The 21,883-nt window shown below is 39.5% G+C and overlaps 1 protein-coding gene across 1 annotated transcript; it reads left to right on the top strand.

The window, feature by feature from the left end:
* The first annotated feature begins 6,627 nt into the window (after nucleotides 1–6,627).
* On the top strand, nucleotides 6,628–19,543 carry avpr2aa (arginine vasopressin receptor 2a, duplicate a). Its single transcript, XM_072696532.1, has 5 exons — nucleotides 6,628–6,993; nucleotides 9,857–10,102; nucleotides 10,941–11,087; nucleotides 15,278–15,935; nucleotides 19,323–19,543. The coding sequence occupies exons 1-5, from the start codon at nucleotides 6,628–6,630 to the stop codon at nucleotides 19,523–19,525; spliced, it is 1,620 nt and encodes a 539-aa protein (XP_072552633.1). The 3' UTR covers nucleotides 19,526–19,543.
* The last annotated feature ends 2,340 nt before the right edge of the window (nucleotides 19,544–21,883 follow it).

Here is a 21,883-nt window from a genome sequence, read left to right as displayed (position 1 = left end):
TTTGGTTACAGTAGCTCACAGTGCACGATAACTGACATTACAGAAGTAACAAACACACCCATTCTACACACACACACACACACACACACACAGTGACATACATGCACAGACACACCTGTAAACTTAACATGTGCAAAGTTTTATATTTAAAGTAAAGTGCTAAGTGCAGCAGTAAAGAATATGGAGAACAGAGGAGTCACTGGTTGAGACGGTAGTACAGATTGTTCTGAGACACTATCAGATCAATAAAAGTGCAGTACAGAAAAAGAAGAGTGAAGAGTGAGAGAACATCTGGATAGGATGTATGTATGTAATAGACTGTATTCAGAATGTAGTGATTGTAATGTTCAGCTGTTCATGAGTGTGATGGCGTGTGGGAAGAAGCTTCTCTGTAGTCTGGAGGTCTTCTGTATATCTAATATCTTCTAATAGTATATGTTTTCAAGCTTATCCTCCATGACCTACAACATTATATGTTTATTATTTACTATACAGGCATAACAGATTGATTCCATTCAAACAATAGATCAATATATGTACTGTATCACAATATGCTAAAAAATGTTCTTATTAGGAAATTTAGCTACTAAGGTGCTCTCACTGCAGACAGAGGTGTTCAGTTTCTTACACAACCCTGTTTACATCTCCATCGAGAAGTATTTGCAAATGAATGCTGTTGTGTGATTGAAGGAATTTAGAGCTATTCTTTTACAGACTGACGAAAGCTCAAAAATGGAGAAGAAAAAGGATTGCTGCAATTCTGGAATCCAGGCACCATGATGTGTGAGAGCTCACTGTTTGGTGAAGTAAAGCTCTGAAAACAGGCAGGGAAAAAACAAGCCCACTGTAGTTATGAATTTAGCAACATGCTAAGTTTAATTAAAAGATAAAGCAAGCAAAACTTAAATGAACTAGTCTACGAAAGGAGCATGAAAACAGTCCTTTGTGCTCTCAGATATGAGGTTTTATCTTCTTAACATGTGTGATTTGAGCCTCAGTAAGCTTGAACCTCCTGGCTTCACATCAATGTTCACGGATCATTGGTTCTTCTGTAATTTGGATGGATTGCTGTCGAGTCTAACTGCCTTTAACTTGAGCAGATAATTGCTTACTTTCCGGTTTGGCTGTTTTCCCCTAATAAACGCAGCCATGCTGCAGAATGTTCAGTCCGACTAAAAGGGTCATGAGTGTGTCAGACAGCTAAATACACATTGTAACTAAATGATGTATAGTTAAGTAAAGCAAAAAAAAATACAGTAGAATAGCATGCCTTGGGAACAGTTCGAGATATAGAGCAAGTAAACATGCCACATACAATGGGTTAAATAAAGTTCTTTAAATAATAACTATAATCACTTTGAATATTGAAAAACTACTTTCATTCATTTCTGCATTGATTCCTAATAAAATGGGAACTGGTCATTATCCAAGTCTACAATAACGGACAATCACATCTAACTCAACTAATATTACAAACAGTTGTATGTTTTAGTGTCCTTTATGGAACACATGTAGTAAACATCCACAGTGCAGGTTAGAAAAAGTAAGTAAAATCTAGAACTTGGTAACATGTAGCAACATTTCTTTTTCTTTCACTGTAGATGTTTACTCAATGTGCTCGATAAAAGACATGAACAGTACACCTGTTTGTGTTATTAGTTTAGTAAACAACGCAGAAATCTAGGTAATTCCAAAGGGTTTACTTACAACTGTATTCACACAAAAAACAACAGCCTTAGGTCAGTATTCTACTCCCTCTTTCAAAAAATGTGCACTTAATTAACAGTGTTTTTCAACTCTAGACCTGGAACCTGGACATAATTGACTAATTATCAGCCCCTTCCTGGGCTGAATCAGATGTGTCAGAACAGGCAAAACACTGGGGTTTAAAAACATTGTATAATTGTATTTTCATGAACTTGATATGCTATATTAACATTAGCTACTTTAAGGGACACCCACTGCTTACACAGGTGCTCAAGCGTATGCATTAGAACCCGTTTCAAAAGTAGTTGATGGTTCCTCGTCACTCCTCTAACATCAGGACATGAATTCATTAATGCTCTAGTATATCTGAAAGGAATAAAAGTAATACTGCAATGTTCTCACTGAGCCAAAATGGATTTTACTGCAACACAGCACTGATACATAACATGCATAACATTTGCACTAGGATTATTGCACAGATGTACAGTAAATGTAAATGTTTCTGTAAATGTTTATATAATTATATCTGTACATAAAATGTTTTTACAGCTCTTATTACATATCGTTATTCTATTTATTGTTAAGTGTATTTATCTCTCTCAGTGTAATACTTGTTAACAGTTTGTTTGTTTGTTACGTGTCATACTTGTGTTGCTCACACCAAGTAAAATTCCTTGTATATATAACATACTTGGTGAAATAAAGGGATTCTGATTCTGATTCTGAAAGTCTGTCCAGAAGAGCAGTGGCAGTATATTGTTGCTGTACAATGAAAACCATGTATCTCCAAAATGATGGCTTTACAGGAGAAGGCAAACATGTTCTTAACTTTGAATGGAAGTCTTAACTTTGAATGGCAGTTTATTTAAAGGTAATCCAGAGCATTTCTATTGGTCTATTCATCCATAATTATTGACACAGTGTACATAAGCAGCTACAGGGTTCAAACCATGGAGAAAACTAAAAATGGACAAAAATGCAGAGCAGCAATATATTCTTAACTTCAGAAAAAAATGTTGGTTAAGCAGGTGTACACAAACCTTTGGACAAAAAGTGTGAGTGATCCGTATTAACTTTTTATTTGTTTTATAACTTTTTTATAAGTTACTGACTGTACTGCAAATTAAGTGGAAATAAAAAATAAAGGATTTTTGCTTTACTATTCAAGTAGTATTTTACAAAGAGTATCAGTACTTTCACTCCAACTACAGCAGTCAGTGCTGTACATTTAAAATTCAACTGATGAGGAATGGCAGTCTTACGTGTCCCTGTTCTGTTTTAGATATCATTCTTTTTTAGATGATTTTCCATGGCCTACACTTGGGGATTTCTAAAAGTGTTGGAGAAAAAAGTGAATTTCAAAATGTGCTCATCATAAAAAGTTGTGTCCTCCACGTGAGTGATGATGTATTCAATGTGTTAATGTGTTAATTCATTGTTTCACACCAAATGACGCACTTCTCCCAGAATTGACCTTTTAACTCTAACCTCTTTCACTTTGCTTCCCTTTCTTTCTTGGCTGTCTGTACTGTTTTCCCTTTTACACTCTGTCTGGCTCTCTCTTTCTGTCTCAATATATCTACACAGTCATAACAGAATATGATGACCACCTGTGCAACAGTGTGAATGACCACTCTTGGCTGGGATGACAGTCCTTGGCATGGACTATATTAGAATGGAAGGTGTTCATTATAGAGGTTAACTGTTCCACAGTGGGATGCTCTGGAGCTGTCATAGTGAAGACCAAGAATGGACTTCTCACACATTGAGTGCCTGAGTGCCTCCCAATGGCATAACAGTGGTGCCCCAAAGGCCATTGATGCCAGAGAGGAATGACGACTCTGGCGAGTGGTACAGAGTTAACCTCTATAATGAACACCTCATACAACCTATGCCATGACATCTCACTATTCCCATATGTATGTATGTATGTATATATATATATATATATATATATGCATTCAGCTACTTGCAATCACACCCATTTGCTGACACATATGTGCAAATGCTGACACAGTCTTTGTAGAAAAGTATTGGCAATAGAAAATCACTCTCTGGTGCAGACAAAGCATGAACCTATTGGCACCATGACTAATGCCAGGTGTGGGTTAGAGGGGTATAAAGCCTCCAGCATTGAGCTGTGGAGCAGTGGAACTGTGTTTTCTGGAACGATGGTTGTTGCTGCATGTAATACTTTGGGATGCGTTGGAAAGTTGGGAATGAGGTAGGGTGGTAAACATCTAACATCCTGACCTCACTAACGCTCACCCCATAATACACCCCATTTAAATGATCAAATGGCATATAAAGACATTAGGTGTATTTACAGTGTACTGTATACATGTGTAGACTTCTGCACTGCTTCTATCCCTTCTCTTGCTCCTGTGTCTTTGTGTTTTTTCTCATACCAGACCCCTATCCCATGATTCTCTCTCAGATTCACTCTGTCAGCTTTATTTATTCAAACGCTGTTTACTTTTGTACTGTTTGTTTGCCTGCAAAATAAACTCAGTTTTATTGGGATCAAGGAGCATTTCATTTGGGGCAGAGGGAGTCAGAGGAAGTGAGAGAGTGAAGGGCCCACAGGGAAGGAGAGCACAGGAAAAGAATAAGAGAGGAGTGTGGCGTGGATGGTGTGAGAAAGGGATGTGGGAGGGATTAGCAAAGACTAATAAGTAAGTGGAAAGTCAGGATATGAAAACAAACACAGCAGGACAAACTTGCGTCAAAATAGGGGGGAAAGTCAATTGTAATAGTCAGAGTGCCAATCATTTGGTCATATTTTTTGGTAGAGCTAGTATGGTAACATGAAGAACACAATGGCTAGCTGGCTTGCAAGTTACGTCGAAGAGGTAACAGCCAGAAACTTAAATACTTACCACAAATAACCTGCATTACACCTGTTGTGGCAAATTAATTCCCTTTACATGATAACCCTTGTTAGCTATTTGCAAAAAGCAATTTTAGTACCAAAAAAGATCCTTTGACTCAATAACGATATTGGTGCTGTATAAAAAGATGTTTTAGAAATGTTCTGTATAGAAGCATTGTTGTAATGACTCCATCTGTTTTTGGGAGATCGGTTTGTAATGTTCTGGCCAAGCTGTGCAGTCGGGTCCTTGTGGCATTCCAAAGTAAAGGAGGTTACCTAAGTTGGCTGTACCTTCTGCAGGTGGGTAAATGGCTCTTCTCTTAAAGTGATGTTGGCTGACACAGGCATCTGTTAGCTGGTGCGGTGGAGCCTGCTTTTTCCTCGGCTGCCTGGCAATGCTGCATTGGCAGAAGTTTGAAAAGAGGCACCGCCTGGCTTTGCTTGGATTGGAGGAGACATGTTAAGTCCTAACCGCCCTAGTGTTGTGAGCATTGCTATTTCTAGGGGGAGCTACGAACGAGTGGGTTAATTGATGCTTGATCAGGCATTCTCCAGTGTGATGATGGCTGACCAGTATGACCAGAATTACTTAATTGGTTGACCAGCGTTACCAGCAAGACCAAGCTGGTTGAACAAGCTTGACCAAAATCAAATGCATCACTATGCTGATTAAGAGCTGGTCAACTAGCTAGCCTACCAGAATATGGTATGTTTGTAACTGGATGACCAACTTCTTAACTACCTTGACCATAAATTACCAACTTAGACCAAAACTTATCATATCATAGCTCTTTGCTTCCCATGCTCAAAAATCTAATAAGTCTGTTAGCCAGAACATGTTTGAGATCTAAAGTTTGCTTCTTTAGTTTAGGAGAGGCTAGGCTAACACTGCTAACAAACACTAGACTTAAACTGTCAGTAATCTTATCTTTCAGTGTGGTTCTTGCTGTAGGCCACAGAAAGGGCATGTAGAGGATATTTGTGAAGACTCCTTTGAATGCTGAAATGAGAAATAGAACACCCTACAGCCTTTGCAGGCACTTGCAAATCAAGACTACAGGACCACAAGTGCACCCGTTGCAATAGAGCTAGTGTCCACAGGAAATCACATGGCCTACAGTAAGGGTGGTCAAAACTGTATCACATGTGTTTGTGGTACGACCTCTTTAAAGTACTGCATTGGAACATTTCCCACGAATTAAACTGTAAAGCAAAATTATACAAATAACAGGGAAGTGGGGGAGGAAGCAACAGAGAAGTGGAATGAATGAAACTTAAGTTAATTCCATTAAGTTAATGGAGAGGGAGAGAGAAGATTGTTTGTGGCTGTGCACGTGTGTGAAATTGATGAACAAATTTATAATCATCTCATAAAAAAGAGATTATCTGCAACATCCGCCCAATGGTCATGTTATCATGAATCAACCATTTATTTGTTTTATTGGGCCTTTAAAACAACAAAGCTTGTGAGCCATGTGCATGTTAAAGGAATCTAAACACAAACTTTCAAGCTGCCTCTGGTCTGGGAGGCTGTTATGGAAAACTCCCTTGTGAACCCCCCACAGACATGCAGGCAAGAGATAGATGATGTTGCCTGAAGATGAAGATTTTAATCACCAAATGTGTATTGTTTTTTGTATTTTCATGTATATTTTTGCAAGTCATTCCTAACTGACTGTTATGAAATACATTTCATAATGCTAAATGCTTTGGTACTGTAAACCCTAAAGGCACGATTCGGTTGCTCTACAACCAAATTATGTTACATATGATTTAACAAAATGTTATGTCGCTTTCCTCAAACATGTGGCCTCTTTCTCTCCCACCGTAATTCAAATAGTGCTTGAGTATGCCTGCACATCTGTAACTGGCATATAGTGTACTGAAGTAGCAGCTCTTTAAAGTTCAAGTCTTTTCTGCAAATACCAGACAGAAAACACAATGGCATAAGTCTGATTAACTTGAAAGTATAAGGCAATTTTGCTTAATTGGAATGAATAGGTTTTAATAATGTATTATTTCATTCACCCTTTTTTTGCCCAGGTCTAATGGAGACCATCTCAGGGGAGCCAGAATGGGATGGGTCTGCCCATGCGACGGTCCATTGGATCAACTTCACATCAGCTCTTCTCTCAGAGCGTGGTGGCCTCAATGGCTCGCACGGAGGTGGCTCATATTTCTGGCTCTTTCACAACAGCTCTTCCAGCACTACTCAGCTCCCCCCTCCAGCCAGAGTGCGAGACATGGCTCTGGCCCGTGCTGAAGTAGGGGTCCTGGGCTTGATCCTGGCACTCGCCACCCTGGGCAACAGTTTTGTGCTGTGGGTTCTACTCCGGAGACGCAAATACAACGCTCCCATGCACCTGTTCATGGTCAACTTGTGCATAGCTGACCTGGTGGTGGCCTTCTTTCAGGTGAGCACAGTTGAGTCTGCTCTGATGTTGATCACCTAAACCTCTCTAAGAACAGTCTTTGATGTCTGTATCCACTCCATTTATTGACACAAGCTCAAGCCGCGACTGGGGGAACTACTGCCCCAGGTGCCTCATTGTCCGTTCTGTCTAGTGCTCTTTGAGTCTCTGCTTCTCCACTTTGGTGGCTGGCTACGTGCTGTGCTGTTAGAGTGGGATATGGGTGGGTGGCGGTTGGTGGATATCCCCGGCTGAAGTGCTGCGTCAGGCCCTCCCATCCATACCAGCCATAAATTGCACAATAAGCATGTGGCGATGGGCGTTGGATGTGATGGACAAAATGGCATGCGGGGGGCAGCCACTCCTCCAGTGGCTCATGCTTTGGCTCTCCATGTTTAGCTTTAGGTCGCCAGGTTGCTCAGACTTAAGGTGAGGACAAAGCCATGTTAGCCTTTTGACTGGCCAGGGGTATGCTGATGTAAACCTGACTCTTTGGCCCACTCTTTGGACCGCCTATTCCACATCGAGAGGAGAGCAGTACTGGTGAAATACAGTTTAATTTATTAGACTTTGGGAAGATTTTTATACTGACAAAACATTCGGATAATTAGATTGTTCAGATGTGAACAAAGTTAATAAAAGTGGTTGGTTTGAAATGCTCTGGTGCAGAGAAGCATACTGAGTCACTGTTCACAGTGGTGGTGAAAGGAATCAGACATCTAAAGTATGTAATGACTCTAAAAACATCACAGAAAGTCATTACAGATATGGTTTTGAATATGAGAGCTGAGATATTGTTTTAGGATGGCTTTGAGGTTACAAGACAAAAAATTAGTCACTTTGTGTGTTTAAGGTTGTAGTAACGCCAGGCTCTTGCTGATGGCGTTGCGCAAAGATGATAAGATGGCCGTAAATACCTGCGGGGTGTGTGACGGGATTCATAGATTAAAAAGAGGTGGTACATGGCAGTGAATGTCTCATTCAATGTGTCGATGTATGGCCAAAGGCCATAGTTTGAAGGAAGTAGCTGAATTTACAGGTGTAGTGAAGCATACGGTTATACAGGTCTACCAGCAGTGGCAAAAATCCAAGTCTACAGGAAATTTCTTGTCAGAATTGAAGCTGAAAGATGAAACGTTCCCGTGTTTCACGACTTGTGAATGGAAATTACTTCGCTTCCAGGCAAGAATTTCTTCTAGAAGTCAACACACGTCCTTCATCACCCATTTCTGCAAGAACACTCCACAAAAAACGGCATTTTCTCAAGCCATGAAATCCCCTGGCAATCCCTGTCTGTCTACAGAATTTCCTGTAGACTGGGATTTCAAGTCAAGTCAAGTCAAGAGGCTTTATTGTCATTTCAACTATATACACAGTACACAGAAACAAAACAACGTTCCTCCAGGACCATGGTGCAGCACACAATACAGTGCAGACAGAAACACAAGTGCAACACAGAACAAGTGCATACAGACAGTACAACACAATGCAGACAGTACAGTACAAGAAACAGAGTGCAGACGAGACACAGAGGGCAGACAAGAAAATGTACAGGCAGGACGCAATAAATAAATCAGACAGATGTGCATTCAACGTTATTCTGGAGGATCAGCCAGAAAACAGTAGAGTGCAGCAAAGGATACTGCAGTACTCTAGCAGCTACTTTTAAAATAAACAACAAGAAATTGTGCATAAATACAATGGGCAACTATGTGTAGTTTCTGCCACTGCTGACCGTACATGTCCTGCATTACGTCCATACATATGTTTATACACCCATTTTTCACACATCCAACGAGATACTCACTGCACTGTACCATCTCTTCTCAATCTATGAACCCTGTCACATAACCTGCAGGTATATTTATCCCGAGCATCCTCGTGTAACGCCATCTGAAATAATCTGAGTCTGAAATTACTACCACACAATTTTTAAATACACAAACTGACTAATTGTTTTTGTAAGGCAAAACAGTTCCCAAAGAAAATGACTTTTTTTCAGATTTACAGTAATTATTACAATTTAATGTGAAAGCCATTTTAGATAGCAAGTGAAATGGCTGTGTTTTGAAGACATTGTCTTGCTGGGCAAGGGTAACCTGAGAATCCAGACATTAAGCGAGCGAGCCTTGCTAGAGCAGGGAGACCCGCTCCTGAATGCGGGTGTAGCACCGAAGCTGACCTAACCACACCGGTCACCTACAAGGAACCTCAGGAACCTGACCTAACCTGAAGGCTCCATACGGTTCAATTCTCGGCACCGAATGGTGGTGTCGAGACTCCTTAAGTACCCCCCCAGTCCCAGGTGAAATTCATGATAAAAACAATGAACGATAACAACTGAACCAAACACACATGAACGTAAATGAACATGAACCGATACACTGAATCAAATACACATGAACATAAACGATAAGTCCTGATTTGGGCCTGTGGGCGGCGGCTTGGAATCTCCCCAGGGGAGGGCGCAATACTGAGTGCCTGACAATTACCACTTTAAAAAGTCAGAAACTGATTTTACAATGCATTACTTCACATCAAAACCATATAAATTACTTTTTTTACTTTGCACTGATTTTTGGAACATCTTTGGGATTGTCCTTATAATCTATATAAAAATGATATGCCAATAAAAGTATTTCTGGCAGAGCCCCCTGAAGCCTACCAGTAGACCTATCCTGAAGTACAGATTTCATGAGATGTTAAGATATCAAACCCCACTTTTGGGCTACACAACAGATGCGTACCCATTAAACGAAAAGATGTACCCCATGAAAATAGCACGATGTATCCATGTAATCTGCTACCATAAAATGATATTTTATATATAAATTCTAATTATATAATGAGCTGCTGCACTTTCCAGGTTCTCCCACAGCTAGTTTGGGACATCACGGAAAGGTTCCAGGGCCCTGATGCACTGTGCCGCTCAGTGAAGTACATGCAGATTGTGGGCATGTTTGCGTCCTCCTACATGATAGTGGCCATGACGGTGGACCGGCATTATGCCATCTGCTGCCCCCTGCAGGCGTACAGAGGAGGGACGGTTTCACGCTGGAACACACCAATCGTGGTGGCCTGGGGGCTGGCTCTTGTGCTCAGTGTACCACAGGTAAAAGGGTTCCTGTAACTTTAAGTAAATAACTCCATAAAATGAAGTGTCGTAACTGTCAGGTGGTTATACTACCCACTAGCTTGGTCTGCTGTGTTCACTTGATATTCAAGTTTACAACAGATTACGATGAATTCCAACAGTTTCTGACAGTGTCTGCATAGTTCAGTTAAAACATTTAGAGTGGTTTGGTGTGCAATTGTTAATTGTAACTCTTTACAGTGGGGATGATTGGAACCAGGGGTAACCCTGTCTACAACTCAAGTATAGCCATTTTTTTTACTGCCCAACCCGTGTCCAGTATCTCGTTTCCATGTCTTACTAAGTCATGGCCACTACTAAATGATCTTGTTCCCACTATTTACTAAGGTGGCCACAACTTAACCTTATTCATGTATCCTCAGTGGAGCACTGTACAAAACCACCAGTTAAGTATATTTATACGTACTATATATAGAACTCATCACTTTCTTAGAACTAAACTATCAGCAACTCATGCATTAGGTGACATGCACAACAATTTAACTGTAATATTTAATAATATTTTTTATATTTTTTAATACTGAAATATTACAAATATAATATTTGTTTTCTGCACTATAGCTTTTGAAGGCATTAAACTCTGGTTCCTATCATATCAGTTTCAACTGTTACATCAAAATACTCGAAATGCCTTTGCTCACATCTTAACCATTTAATTATTTAGAAATTTGGAAGACTCTGTGGAATTCCCCTTTAACTAATATATAATAACATATAATATATTTAAATAACATATTCCTGGAATCTCCATCTATATCCTAAGAACTGAAATCCCTGTTTTTCCTTTCTCCCCCAGGTGTTTATTTTCTCCAGGTCTGAGGTGGCTCCTGGGGAGTTTGAGTGCTGGGGGCACTTTGCTGAGCCCTGGGGCCTTAAGGCCTATGTAACCTGGATGACCCTGGCTGTGTTCGTCCTGCCTGCCTTCATCATCACCTTGTGCCAGGTAATGCAAGTCTTTCCGAACCTTCTGGGACTCTTATGTATAATTGATTACTTTGCCCTAAAGTTTTTTTGCTCCCCACTGACTGAGCCTGAAACTTACTCACACAGTTTCTGTTCATTAGGTTCACTTTTCATTTGAAATTGTATTTGGTAACATTGTAATAGCACCATTTGTCTCCAGGGGACAGAGCTTCTTCCTCTGACCTTAAAAATTTAGATCAGTTACAAAACTCAGAAGGCAAACAGTGACTGACAACTCTTTTCCAATAGCTATCCATAATTAACAGCCGGTAACGTTTGATATACTGGCTCATAAAATACAGTAGGAGGGGATCGTCTTTGGCTGCCTTTAAGGAAAGCTGCAGCTGAGCCAAGCATAGCATTGCTACAACAGCAAATCTCCTCTGAACTAAACTACAGTTCAGTTTGGGATGACTTTTAGTGTGAACTGGTTTCTAACAAAAGCAGATGTGCACCTGCTAGCAGTGATAGTAATGCTAGGGGCAATGCTAAAAGGCGCTAAACATTTGGTGTACAAAGACATCAGTCCATGTAAATGAAAATGAAAACTAGATAAAAAACTAAAACTATTAATATTGAAATTAATATTTAAAACTAGTAATACTGAAACTGAACTAAAACCTATAGCTGAACATATTATCTCAAATATAAATACAATTATAGCATATATCAAAACTAAATAAAAATGAAAAGTCTGATAATATGGCCTGGTTCTTTGAGTTGTCATGGCTCTTTATAGAACCTTTGTCTTAAGTAAATAAACCTTCAATTGCTTCCTTTTATGGTGATAGAGATTTGGCAATATTGTATTCCCCAGATATTGTATTTACCATGGAGTTCGTAGCTTTCTACAGAGCCCCTAAAGTATCAAGGTTAGTGTTTTCAATGTTAATGTGTTAAGACACACAATTAATCTTCACGCTCACATGTTAACCTTTTTTAGAGCAAATTAATCATCTTACCAAGTTTGGCTGTAGGTCACTCTCTTTACAGAGCCTAGAGACGTATTAGTGTTTTTATTTAGCGATGTAAACAAACCTTCGCTACTATTGAACTTAACAAGGTGGGCAGTGGGTTGCGGGACTCCCCACCTACGATGCTGCATCGGGACCTCATGTCTGAAGGCCGTTGGGCACGCAGGGCAGCCGCTCAAGTTTTAGTTTGACCTTAAAAAAGGTTAAGGTGCACGTATTTGGTAAGGTAAGCTCACCAGGTTTAGCTTTAGCTTCAGCTGACCAGGTTGCTCAGACTCGGAAGAGAGGATGGAGCCATGTTAGCCTTGAGTTTGGTCAGGGCTATGCTGAAGTAAGCCTGACCCACTTTCCACATTAAGAGGAGAGCAATACTGTTGAAGTATAGCAGACTTTGAGAAGATAGTCATAAGACATACTTTGTACATTTACATTGGGGGCCATGAAGAGCCAGATGAACTCAATTAGACACCTCAGTGTAGAGGGGATGCTTTAGTTAAACTGAGGGGGGGATATTAAATTGAAGAAATGATTGAAGAAAGAATGATTAATTAAATTGAGGGAATCTTTCTAAATATTTTTCCACCTTGATACTTTAGTGGGTTTGTAGCTTTCAGTGCTATTTTATTAAAAGTGTTTTTGTTTTATAAATAAAGCACTCTTAAAAAATAGTACCATTAGGTGGTGCTTCTGGATTCACTGCATGCCTCTGCTAGCACAGTATTCTAAGAGGTCAGACCTACTGAAGGCATTTTACTCAGAGCTGCCATGTTTTAATAAGGGTGTTCTAGCTTGGTGATATTTTACACCACTGAGCAAAGCAGCTCAAAATAGACATTTGTCACTTTTGTTCTGAAAAGAACAAATCCACGCATAAACAAAGGACTATATAAACATACCCACCCACGTCTCTTTTCTCACTGAACTGTGCTTGGCATTAACCGCTTGCTTAATAGCTTGGGTGTCAAACATTTGTCCTCATAGTCTGGAAATGTTCTTCTTAAATGAGCTTCTTTAATTACTAGATGTCTTGAGCCAGGTTTATTACGGGGCAGTTTGGGTGAGTTTGTCATTTGTAATATGGTTGCTGTCAAAGCTGCTCAGTGGAATTTCAGCCTAGTGATTGGGCTGTATGTTTCAAAAGACTGAAAGCCAGAATGTAGTTTCATTTATTTTGTTCAGCCTTTCCTGGCTAGTCTCGAAAAGTAACATCAGACGAAGGAGTCATTCTACATAGACTAAACAATTGCTTTAATAGAATATATAGCTATATTGTCGGTTTTCATTTCAATGTATGTCTTAAAATAAAGTACATTAAAGGAGCTTCGAAAACATAACATGTTTTTCTTAACATGTTTTTTTTTAATGCCTTTGTCAAAACATATTAATAAAAACATAAAAAAAATTAAAAAGTTCAGGCATTTCTTTACATTAACATTTAGCCATTTTTAGGCTTATGATCAATCAGCTGTGTGGTGGTGCGGAGGCAGGGCTTAAACAGACCAGTTTAAAGCTTTAAAAATCCACACACAGAAAACCTAAACAAAAAGCAATGTAATGCCAAACAAAATAAATGATTGAAAATGCTAATTCAAAACTTACCTTATATTATATTATATTTTATTATATAAAATATTCTCAAAACTCCAATTCTGTTACAATAGCATTTCTCACATCATATCTGTGGTTTGATTAAGATGTTTAGTTTAAAATCCCACCCCCAATATTTGGTGCCCATGCCTGAGCTCCCTTGTTGTAATTTTAGAAACTCTGAGCTCTTTATTCCCATGGCCATATATTTCCAAGGACCCATGTTCCCATGGCTGTGTTTTGCCCCCCTGTTGCTGTTCATAATTGCCTTTCATAATTTGGTATGTTTACAAAAATATTACAAGTCTTTTTGAAGTTGATGTTTTTGGACATGCTGCTTCCAAATACACTGCCTTGTTAACAGTAAAGTTGTCTGTTTTTACTCATGATTTCTTTGAAACGTATTAATATGAACATCATCACCAACCTTGGCATTTGTTCTAACAATGGAATCTTTGAGCACATCATCAATAACAACATTTACTCCCATGTCAATACTGTCTTTATCATGCTCTCATCAACTGCCCTCACCATTTCCCCCTTGGGGAAATCTCTGATGCCATTTTAAGGGGCTTTCCATTACTGTATTAACTCAAGTGAGCCCTTGGAGCAGTGAAGGATCATAAGTTTAGACTTGAAGGGCAGAGCTATTTACTTAGCTACTTACTATTTATTTAATTAGCTATTTCTAAACTATGAAGGATACATTCAGATAGGGCCGCTTAATCTGTTATTAGTGTCTGGTGCTGTGTTACTTTACTCTGCTAGCTAGCTCTGTTAAAATGCTAAGGGCTACACAACTAGCATTAACAAGGAAAATCTTTTCATAAGTGTTATTACATCATAAAGATTATTATTCAGGTGGGAGGAATAGGACACAAACGTACATAGGGTAAAATATAACACCCTGCATATGTGATGATGTTGTGTGTTTCCAGTCTTATTTTAGCTCGAGGGGTTTGTGGTGTTGTGATTAGTAATTAAGAAATGGGGCTTACCTTGTCCTGTGTGGAAGGGGTTAGTCTGGTTTTAATGCAAGGGGCTCTAGAGAACAGCATTAGCCAAATTACATCAACATCGTTGTAAACATAGGGATCACCTGTCTCGCAAACTGCTGAATCCTGACTGAGCCAATGATTATATACTGACCCGCCTTTATACAGGAGCCGCTGTGATATCACAATCAGCATGAGGTCACAATGGCGATGTAGACTGGGGTCACTGAGGTCAGCTCTTTCACTGAATGTATATGACTGTATGTAGTGGAAAAGTATTTGCCCATTAGTCACTTAAACAACACATAAACCACATTGCAACTGATAGTAAGACTGAGTTGTTTGAATACGGTGTTTAAGAGGTTAACATACCATATGAATTTGTGATGTGTCATGTGTGATTTATCATATAAAGATGGACCATGGAGAGGATATAGAGAGGATATATAATCCAGTTTCTGGTGTTAAAGAGCAGCTCTACTGCATGTACTCAACATCTTAAAGGCAGAGCTTTTGGGACTTATACATAAAGTACCATTTTAGCCAGATATAATTTATTTTGTTCAGATTGAGTAATTGCCATTGCTAAGTCATCCTAACTGTCCCGCTCCCAGGTGCGAATATTCAGGGAGATCCACGACAACATCTACCTAAAGTCGGAGCGGGTGGTGTCAGCAGACTTCAAGAAAAACCTTGTCTTCTTCCGTTTCCCCAACCTGAAAAAGCAGGAGGAGAGAGTGAGAGGGAGAACGAGAGCAGGACACATGCCAAGGGAGGCCAGAGGAGAATTCCATTTGAAGAACAATAACAGTGAATCTTTAAATGCCTACAGCTCCCAGCATGCACCACAGCCAGACTGCTGCAGCTGCCCCTGTCGGGATGACCAGTGTGGGTGTGAGCTGACCACAGGCTACAGCTCTCCTGATGTGCTGCCTCACTCCCACACTCACACAAATCACCCTAACTCAGCACATCTTCAGGACTGCTCTCTGAGCCAGAAGCCTTTCACTGAGACTGGCCCTGCCTGCTACCAGACGTCTCTGGCTTACTCTGACTCACTGGAGTCCCCTGCAGAGGTCTCAAACCCAGTCCATTATCCCTCCATTATCCCTCCCACACGCTCCCTGCCTCTACCACCACCAGGTGTGTCCAGAGCAATGTCCAAAACAGTGAGAATGACTCTGGTCATAGTCCTGGTGTACACCATGTGCTGGTCGCCCTACTTCATAGTACAGCTGTGGGCTGCATGGGACCCCAACCCACCAGTACAAGGTAAGGTCATAGATCTTTTTTATTTCTTACTTGTAAGGGTGTAAACGCATGGCTCAGCAGTATACAGGCGGGTTTATAACCCCATACATTCCACACTTCTAGCCAGTGGAAGGCCATAACCGCAGCTCAGTCACTACATTCTAAACGAAAAAAAATACTAAATATAAAATAAAAATACTGTTGAAAAAGGGTCTGTTGACTCAACAGTGAAACATTTTTCTGCTCTATAGAACCAAATTAATTAAATATATATAGAACAATCTACAACAAATGTTCTTTTAGAGAGATTTTCTTTTACAGTTAATGCATCACAAAAGGGTTTATCAAGAGGTAAAGGGAAGACCAAAAAACACACTGAGAGAACTGCTCATAGCAGTGCAAATCCGAAACCCCCATATGACTGCAAAAGACCTTCTGGAAGATTTAGCACAGACTCTGGAGTGGTGTCGCAACATTAGGAAAAAAAATATTGGGGGGAAAAACCTTTCCTGCCACCATCAAAGAAACATCTGAACAAACCTGATGCTTTCTGGAGACAAGTCCTGTGGACAGATGGAGTTCAAATAGAACTTTGCCGCAGTAAGTAAATACCAGCAATTTTTTTTGTAAAAACAAAAGGCAAAAATGAAATGAGGATGGCTTCCACAGCTGGATAATGATCCTAAACACACCTCACAATCCTCAAGAGGCACAGGCTGTAGGTCCCTTGACCTAAACATTATCAGAAATGTATAGATAGACCTCCAAAGTACATACAAGATGGCCCTAGAAAAGGCTGTGTTAGCATTTTTTTTCTTCCGTTTTATTTACTGTAAAAGATTATTAAAAATTTTAAATGAACACAAGTTCACTCATATAATTTGGTGAAATGCCTGATGCCTTTCCTGATCATGTGAATGAATTGTGGGTGTCTGTGGTCCCCATGAAGGAATAAAGAAACTAAGACCATGCAACACTTTTAATATTTGTGGCTTTGTATTGACTTGAAGACCTTTTGTGAAAGTGGATCTGAACTGAATGTCTAAATATCTCGGCTCTGTGACAGATTAGGAAAAACTTGGAAATCTTTGTGCCACTTCAACAAATGAGTATAGTCTAAATGCAGTAGTAGACTGAAGGGGTGGGTGATCCCAACACCCCTTCTGTGTAAAATTAACCTCTGTAAAATGATCCATATTACAACATATTACAACATACAACATTTTACCTGGATTGTGATATCATTACAATAAAGCTCCCTGAGCACTGCTACTCCAGGCCAGGAGAATGTCACAACTCACAGCTTGCTTCGATTTAACTGTTTTGTTCTGTTTTCTTCTGTAAGTGGAAACCTTACATAATAAATTTGAAAAATTAATTAATGGAATCACATTTCCAGAAAGGAACCATACTATTTATTGGACTTTTATGAGCCTTAAACTGTTCTAGAGCAGCCAGTAAATTTTAGGGGAATTATACCATGGATTATCTATTAAATATATTGTTAAAATTCCACTGAAGTTGGAAAGCAATGTCACAGCATGCCAGCATCACAGATACTGCTACAGGATGATATATCGCCCAGCACTACACATTTGTGGTACGTTAATTAGTGAGCAGTTTAAAAGTCTATTCCAAAGGTTCCTGGATCAGTAGCACACACATTATGCTGAGTTTTTTTTTTCTCTCTTTCTCTACGTAATAACTCAAGTCCTGACGGTGGAGTGTGTCCTGTGGCTGTCCTCCCTCTGTCCTCTCCTCCCTACTCAGGCAGCACATTTGCACACGTATCCCAGTGCCAATGAAGAACCTGTTTTGAATAACATGTGACTGTCCCATGCTGCTGTCTCACCCTTAGCCAGATGCTGGTGTTTCAAAAGCAAACAGCATTGCCAAAAGGTTTCTCAGTCAGAAATACACACACAGACACACACACACACACAAACACACACTTGATTTAATTACTTAGTATTTAGCTGTGTGTCATATATCCACCGCACTTTTCTCTTTTTTTAGCACCAAATCTACTATTGCAGCTGCTTTTGATGAAGATTTTTTACACTATTGATACAATTCCACAAGGGTTCTTTGAGGTGATGGACAGTGATATCGGTGATAAAATCAAATCAGTATTGACATATATTGTACATATATTTCAAACCAGTATTTAATAAACTCATCAATTGTGGACTACTGCCCTAAAATACCTGCATTTTATTCATTTCCTGGCATTTTCTGTTATCGCATAACAATAATTATTTTTAATTATTTTTATTATTTTTTATTTTTTTTTATCGCAACTTAGAGATAACTCATGGCAAATTATGATCAATAATATCAATATCAGCATTTAAATTTCACTGGCAATTGAATTTGGTAAATGTGTTGTTTGAGTAACTAAGGGGGCATTTATTATTTTTCCTAAATAACATTTAGTTTTAGTTCACTGAGAATGGTTCTTTTATGGCTAGCCTAGTTTATGGATCACTGGAGATGTTTGCACTGTGTCTTGAGTGTGTATCGGTCAGCAGCCAGTAAGATAACTGATATATATATATATATATATATGGTATATACATCCAGTATACCATTAATAGAGCACTATATATATATGGTTTATGGAATAACATTTGCAATAGAAGTGGAAAAGGTGAAATGAAGGACCCTGGGTGGGATATCTTTCATGTGTGTATTTTTTCTATGAGGTGTGTGCATTATAAAAGAGGATAGCTTGACCTCTGCTGTGATGTATTGCTATCATCTACTCCCCTTTCACTCTATAGGCTAATTCCCTTATACGACAATGCTGAGATATACAGTTTGTGCTTGCTCTCTCATATATTCATGCTCTCTTTTGGTCAACATGTTTATCCATCTATATACACTACATGGACATAAGTATTGGGACACCTGCTGTTGTTGTAGTGACTCCCCAACCTATCCCAAACGTACTGGACCGTCATTCCAAAGAGCACAGTCCACTGCTCCACTGCTCAGTGCTGGAGGACTTTATAAAAAATATATTATATTATAAAAAAGTATATTTTTTCTCTTGGAAATGTACTTTTATATTTAGAGAATATGGAATATTACTTCTTCTAGTCATTATTGAGCAGGTTAAAATATGATTTTTGTGTGTTTTTGGAAATGTGAGTGGTGACAGTGTTTGTTAGTAACTAGCTAACTAATTAGCCTAGCATCTCCTAGTTCTATTGAACATTGTCGTAGTAAATCGACTGCATCTGGTGTAAGTGTTAATTAGATTTTTATTAACAAACTATCATTTTAAGTGTTTTCCACTCGTTTCATTTTCCAGCAAACGTTTATGTCATGTCCACTTTCAAAAGCTTATATAATTCTGGATGTAAAATGTAGCCTAAAATGTGATCATTTAATACTTCCTCTCAGGTGTGGCCTTCACCATACTAATGCTGCTGGCTAGTCTGAACTCCTGCACCAACCCCTGGATCTACACGGCCTTCTCCAGCAGCGTGTCCCACGAGCTTCTGTCCTTGCTGCACTGCCGACCGCGACCCACACACCCGGGGTCCAATCTTGAAGACTCCAGTGCTATCCACACCACCACCACAACCAAAGACAACACATACTGACCTGTGGTAGAGCATAGAGCATGACTTTGCTCCTTGAACGCCTTGATAGCAGCAGAATGTGGAGATTTACAGTGGCGCACGTCTTCACTCCAAGCACATGAAATATGAGGACTCCGGTGACATCAGTGAGATTTGTCATTGGAAGATGCTGCACTGCATTCATTGTTATGTATGGAGTGTGTTTAGGCGTTTAGCATAGCTGGAGCTGCCAGAGTGCGCCTGACTCAAGTGAGCGCATCTCCGAGCTCGTCTCATTTATTTATGACCAAGTGGGACCAATTCATAACATGAACAAGAAAGTGATGGAAATTCCATGCAAAACAGGACGCTTCCAGATACAAGCAGCTAGTTGTGTTGTAAGCAGTGCGCCTGCGGATATCATGAGCTGTTTGAGATGTTTTGAGCAGACTAAAGAACTGTAACAAGACACTAAATTAAACTTGGAAGAAATACTAATATATTGGATCTATTTAACCAACATGGGCAGAGAACTCGAGCGAAAAAAGAGGATGCTCACTTTCTTTTCTTTTTCTTTTTTTTTTTTTTTACAAATTTCTGCATTATGCAATTATGTAAACAAAACCATTTGGAGTGGTTTAATGTGAAATTCATTCATTGTACAGAATCATACACACAGATTTCTTTGCAGCGGTGGTGATAGGAACCAGGAGTTGCAGTGTCTACAATAATGGAAATAGAGCCATTTTATTTACTATCCAAAACCACCTGTAAATCTAAAGTCTTGTTTTCTATACAGTTTTGATATATAATGTTGAAAATTCTAAAACTGTGGGAAATTCTGAGTAAATTATTTGGGGACTAAATTACCTTTTAATGCCCCCTGCATGTCTTAGGTGTAACACGCTCAAGGGCAGGGGACGAGAAAAAAGAAAAAGAAAAAAACTAACAACATCAGTGTTTCTATAATTTTTTGTAGAAAAAAAATCCTGAATTTTGGCCAATTAACCCTCCCATTCATGACATAACTTCCCCTTGCACTAGCAGTGCTCCCAATACTGGGAGTGTAAGGATTTAACATGCAAAAGCCAGCCACCATCTTTTTTCAATGGGCAGCTGACACGCTCGGAAAAAACGCTATGTCCCCACTTCCACCACACCAGCTAACAGACACCGCGTTAAGAATGATGAGGGGAGAGAGTCTGGAGAAAGCACGGCCAATTGTGCCCTCTCCAGCTCCAGCCACTGGTGGCAAAGCGGCATGGCATGGGGAAGTGTGGTACTCTGCAGTGGACTGGTACGCTATCCATCTGTCCTGATCTGTGGTAGGCTCCAGGTAGGCTCTGGACCCTCTGTAACCCTGACCCGGAAGAAGCGGGCAGGAAGATGGATGGATTCAGACACCAGGAGAAAAAAGTCCCATGTGCTCAGTAGTGATCTGTTTTGTCACAGACAAAGCATACACAGCCAATAACTTTCTATGAGGTGGATAATAGAGGCATTACATGCTCCAGACATCTGGTTCCTGTCACAGCTGTGTGGAACAATTCTGATTCAGTAAGGTTTTGTAGAACAGAGCATTTCACACCAAACTGTGTTTACATTTTATTGACTAAATTATGTGCAAAATTTAAAAAACAACAACAACAACAAGACATTAGCATTCCCTTTGAAGAAGAAAAACAAAAGGAAATGACTAAGCCATGGCATCCAGCCATTCTGACACATTTATCAGCCTTTATCAGCTTCTTCCGTAAATCTTGCTTACTTTTGGATTTTGTGTTCTCATGGCAAGGAACGCTGATGAGGATGCATTATGGAATGCATGCACGGAGAACCTCTCCAAAGGGATGACTATAAATATTTGTCAAAAAGCGATGATGAATGGAGTGCGAGTATGGAAAGTAGGACTCCAAACATGGCCCAAAAAGACTGGAAAGGAACGAAAGTATGGCAACATTCCTTGTTTTTCTCAGACGTGTACGAGTAGATGCACAAACCAGTATTGATGAATTTTTACAAGTATTTCAGCAGTGTTGTATCATTTCATTTCTTCATTTCATAAATGTAAAAATGCCACTAGTACTCAAGTATTTACTCTGATCTTCTGAACAAGGCCTACAGTTGCAGTCAAAATGATTAAACCCTCATTAAATTAGGTTCATTAGCAAAATGTACAAACATTCAGCTGTTTGCAATAAACCAATCAAACAAGACCCATTTCAATTTAATATTACATGTGAATTCTTCAAATTCAACACAAAATACCACTTTTAATGATGACTGCAGTCTCAGAATTACTCAACCTTTCTTAACAAGTGTCTCAGTACTTAGTAGAGCACCCTTTTGCTGTTATGAGCTGCTGCAAACGTAATGCATAGCCAGACACCAGCATCTGGC

Source organism: Salminus brasiliensis, chromosome 14 (genome assembly GCF_030463535.1).
Source record: "Salminus brasiliensis chromosome 14, fSalBra1.hap2, whole genome shotgun sequence".
Lineage (NCBI taxonomy): Eukaryota > Metazoa > Chordata > Actinopteri > Characiformes > Bryconidae > Salminus > Salminus brasiliensis.
The sequence above is the reverse complement of the archived record's forward strand: the minus strand, read 5'-3'. Positions and strand labels throughout refer to the sequence as shown.

Excerpts from the sequence above, each read along its gene's own strand:
- avpr2aa (XM_072696532.1), top strand. The coding sequence starts at position 6,628 with ATGGAGACCATCTCAGGGGAGCCAGAATGGGATGGGTCTGCCCATGCG. Across the intron at positions 11,088-15,277 it reads TCATCATCACCTTGTGCCAG|GTGCGAATATTCAGGGAGAT; the intron begins GTAATGCAAGTC and ends TCCCGCTCCCAG. Across the intron at positions 15,936-19,322 it reads CCCCAACCCACCAGTACAAG|GTGTGGCCTTCACCATACTA; the intron begins GTAAGGTCATAG and ends ACTTCCTCTCAG.